A 4445-nucleotide genomic window follows, 5' to 3' on the forward strand; every position below is an offset into this window, starting at 1 on the left:
ATGACAATCTAGAAATGTCACTACTTAACTGTTCCTCAATATTTTTATTCACTATGTATGAGGTATCTACTCTGTATGTATGGATTTTGGGGTATCGTATACACTGTAACCACAAAGGATCTATTGTCTCCCTCTTTCTTGGTCTGATACTGGGGCACACAGTGTTTACAGCTGATCTGTTAATCCCACTCTCTTTAAAAAGTATAGAATGTGAGATAGCTGTAATTGTCAGAGATCTTCGTCTTCTATTTCCAACGCTCCCAGGAGAAGTGCTATGGAGTTCTTTAATGTTTTACACTTCAAGAGAATGTGGATAGAGGTTTCATCATTTGTGCTACAAATTCTGCACGCATTATCTGCTAAGTTTAGCGTTTTCAGGTGTTTGTTAAGGCGATAGTGCCCCGATAGGACTCCTGTTAGTATTTGTAGATTGTTCTTATTCAGGTGGATACATTTAGCATATCTTTTCTGGTTAGAGCTTCCCAGGAGAGTCTTTGTGTATCTCAGACCCTGTAGATTGTCCCAATAATTGGTTTTCTTCCTATCAACCTTCTTTTCCAGTGCTGAACACATTTTTCAATCCTATAAATTTCTGCTTGAAAAAGACTTGGTGCGCTGCCCAGGCTTTTAGAGTGTTTGGTTCTGGGCCCGTACACTAGAGGTATTATTAAAAAAATCTTTATAACTAAAGAAGCAAATTTTGAAAATTTATCATGCTTGTATGCAGTCAGTGCTCATTTCAAATCAGCAGAACGGTTAAAAGGCAGGAGTCCCAAATGTGTAATAAAATTCGGAAAAATTTACACGATTTTCTGATTTCTACCATTTTGCATACATCTAAAGACCATTAGTTCACAAAGAGGCAGTAGTGCCGTGAGGATATTGTGTTTAGAAAGTGTGTTCTAATTAAATCAAAATTATTCCAGTGCATTAAAAAAATATTTCGAAATGGCCACAATTTTCTGATTTATGCCATCATATATATCTTCTTCTTCTTCCAGTGCCTGCTTCATTCTATTGAAGGTTGGTAATCATCCTTTGAAATTCCTCACGATCTTCAGTCATACGTATTAGTTTTACGGTATCACGTACATCGAACCAATCTCGAAGATTTTTCAACCATGAAAATCTTTTTCTACCCAGGCCGCGCCTGCCTTATATTTTCTCTTCCATGATCAGCTGTAACAAGGCATATTTTTGATTTCTAAAAATGTGGCCAAAGTAGGAAGCTTTCCTTATCTTTATAATGGTTAATAGTTCTCGTTCTCTGTTCATTCGTCTTAGCACCTCGTCGTTAGTCACCCGATCCATGATCCGGATCCGGTCCATGGTATTTTAAGGATCCGTCTAAAGAGCCACATTTTAAAAGCTTTTAAAAGCTTCCACCTTATTCATGCTGGAGACCTTCAAAGTCCAGCTATCAACACCATATATATCATACAATCACAATTTAGCAAGACAGCCGTAATTTTTTTCGAGGTTAAAATAAGTTTTTAATTATGCGAAGTCAATGTTCATTTTTGTTATTTTCAATTTGAAAATACTTGTTACATATATATATATATATATATATATATATATATATATATATATATATATATATATATATATATATATATATATATATATGTTGTTAAACAATTATTTAACTTTTGATCGCTAGCTGAAATTTTGCAGAGTAAGTAAACAAGGTAGATTTCAACTATTATAAATTTTAAATTGAAATCATTTATCAACATTTTATATCATAATACGAACACCTTAACTTGCAATATAAAAACAAATTTTTATTATTATAGGGCCGCTTCAGAGATCCTAGAGGAATTTATATGTAAAATGTACGCTACACGCAGAAATGCCTTCACAGCTTCACACACTTAAATCAGAAGATGAAGCTCGCCTTCAATTGTTTTTCAACAATTACGGCACAATTGAGACAACTAAACAATTTAAAAGACATCATTGAATTTTGATACATGTACTTTGTCGCCATGTAATAGGGAATTAGAGCAACATATTTTAAGAACAGTGTAAATTAAAAATCTGTGAAGCAATGCATTCAGACCCATACCATCTGGCTTAGATATTAAGCAGTATGGTTGGGTGCACAAAATTATACTTTTAATTCGTACAAAGTGGAAGAACTGACGAAATGCATTTCGAAATTTTAATAGCAAATGAAGGTAAATAATTTCTGTGTAATTCATGTGAGTACATTTTTATCCCTAAAAACATGTTTTTATTAATATTTGATATAATTTTGTTTGTTATATGTCAATAATATGAATTTTTTTATTTTCAAGCTTTGATGATGAAAGATATTAATGAAGATAATGAGTGATAGGAGAGAAATCAATGAAGAAATATCAGATTAAAGTGAATTATCCAAGGAGGAGGATAATGAAAAATTATTTTGTATATATTCATATATTTTGTTCATGTTACTTTAAATTAATGAAATTTTGATATATCTTATATTTCCATAATGATCTTCTCAAAGTTTAAAGGTTTTTGAACATAAATACAATAGCATACATTTCTATTGAATCTGACTGACTTTTATAAACAAAATATATTTCTACGAACTTTCTTACACATTTTTTAACAGTATAAATGGTCAACGTAACAATTCTGTCCTTTTGAGTTGTCTATTTGCATTATTACCTTTATATTAACATTTATTTCATGTCTCAGAAAAACACAGACTGAGTGTGAAAATTTTTAGAGGCTCAGTAACAGTTATAGCCCAGGAGACGTCTAGCCAACATTTTTTCTGATCAATTTGAACCAAATATGTTTGATTGATATTGTTAGCAGAAAACAGAAAAGCACGGAAAATTCATGATTTTCTTTTAAACATTTCAGTTCTTAGAACACTACTGCTAAAAAAATCGATGATAAACTATTGTTCAATGAAGATGTCAAGAATCAGAAAATCATGCAGAACCTATTTTGTTGCAAAGAAAATCTCATTTTCCAAAGAAAATGTCAATGGAACACCCTTTCACTACTCCAAAAGGCAGAAAACAGAAAAACATAGATAATCACCAGTACAATCTCTTCTGGTCTATTTTTTTTTCTGGAAAAATTTAAAAAGCTGAAGAGATTATGACTAATTACTCTAGAAAAAAAATTATTATTTGTTTCAGTTTTCCTCACCTGTTTAGCGAATATTTATTATGAATAAGTTCTTCTAGACTTTCTGTAAACTCTGAATTCAAAATTCATGTTAAATATTACAATTATGTGAAGACAAAAAATTAAGTATCTAAAAATACTGTCCTAGTGGAATGAATATTAAATTTATTATATACACTTTTGTACAAAAGCATTTATATTAAATTATGATGTGGACTAATACTACATAAAAAAATTATTAAAATTGAATAAAAAGTTTAATAAACATCAGTTTACATAACCTGTCCCTGTTAATCTTTCAATAATATCTAAAATTTCCCATCTTTTTGCAATTACTGTTTCCGGTGTTAATTTGGGACAACCTGTTACCCTTCCATAATGAGAAGCATAACTTGCTAACTGTTCAGCATTGCAAAGCACATGAACACCACAATCATATCCATTTGTTTGTTGAAGACAAGGCATATTTTGTACTTTTCCTTGAACAGGAAATGAAAAATATTTTAAAATTTTTTCCCCAAGTTCCACAGCTTGGTCATCATTGCTTCCTTGTGATGAATCATAATGGTATACCATTTTTTCTGGTCTTGAAAACACTAAAAATGTCATTACGTAATTTTTGTTTCTACTGACTTTATGCTACTTTTTGCATTTATTCGGATAAATATTACCTAGAAGGCTCCAGTGAGAACCTCCAGACGAGTCAACTAACTGATTGTCATTTAGAGCAAAGAAAATAAATTCTCTCATTATGGAATTTACCAATGGCCCTAAGAAAATATTTAATTCATTTTGAGGAGATACTTTTATACATTGGGTCACTTCTGGAGTGACAAATAATAAATAATTCAGGCCTTTGAACAAGTCATTTTCTAGATATTCAAAATAAAAAGATATTACTGTGTCATTTAGCCAATTCGGACCTTTCAGCAATTCTATGTCAGATGATCTTAATAAACTTTCATTATAGCTCAAGACAACTTTATTACTCATTTCACGGGATAACTAAATTTCATTGTTTAAAAAATTTTGGAAAATATAAATTTTTGGAATCAAAATCTTTTTCTTTAATATCACTGAATGGCGACTTAATAGTAGGACATCAGCTAGGTTTGATAACAAAATAAATTAAAATTTTTTGAACAAATGAAAATTATTAAAACTGAAGAAGGAAAATAAATTTCTCAAAGGATTAACGATTTCCAAGAAAAAGTTAATATAATTGCCAAAACTGAAGATATTAAGATTTTCTATAGTGAAGTTAAAATTTGACAGAGTTTCCATCCGGTTTAATCATCTTCTTTTTT

General features: G+C 30.5%; 1 protein-coding gene across 1 annotated transcript; it reads right to left on the reverse strand.

Moving 5' to 3' along the window:
• Window positions 1-2202: 2202 nt before the first annotated feature.
• Window positions 2203-4216, reverse strand: LOC130453001 (sentrin-specific protease 8-like). The gene is made up of 2 exons (XM_056792570.1): window positions 3810-4216; window positions 2203-3734 (listed from the first exon to the last, which is right to left on the reverse strand). The coding sequence occupies exons 1-2, from the start codon at window positions 4129-4131 to the stop codon at window positions 3406-3408; spliced, it is 651 nt and encodes a 216-aa protein (XP_056648548.1). The 5' UTR covers window positions 4132-4216; the 3' UTR covers window positions 2203-3405.
• Window positions 4217-4445: the final 229 nt, after the last annotated feature.

Source organism: Diorhabda sublineata, chromosome 2 (assembly GCF_026230105.1).
Source record: "Diorhabda sublineata isolate icDioSubl1.1 chromosome 2, icDioSubl1.1, whole genome shotgun sequence".
In the NCBI taxonomy this organism is placed as follows: Eukaryota; Metazoa; Arthropoda; class Insecta; order Coleoptera; family Chrysomelidae; genus Diorhabda; species Diorhabda sublineata.

What these genes read in the sequence shown, in the direction of transcription:
- LOC130453001 (XM_056792570.1), bottom strand. Translation starts at nt 4,131, where the DNA reads ATGAGTAATAAAGTTGTCTTGAGCTATAATGAAAGTTTATTAAGATCA. An exon ending in TTCTCACTGGAGCCTTCTAG is followed by an intron (nt 3,735 to 3,809) that starts GTAATATTTATC and finishes TGACATTTTTAG; the next exon opens with TGTTTTCAAGACCAGAAAAA.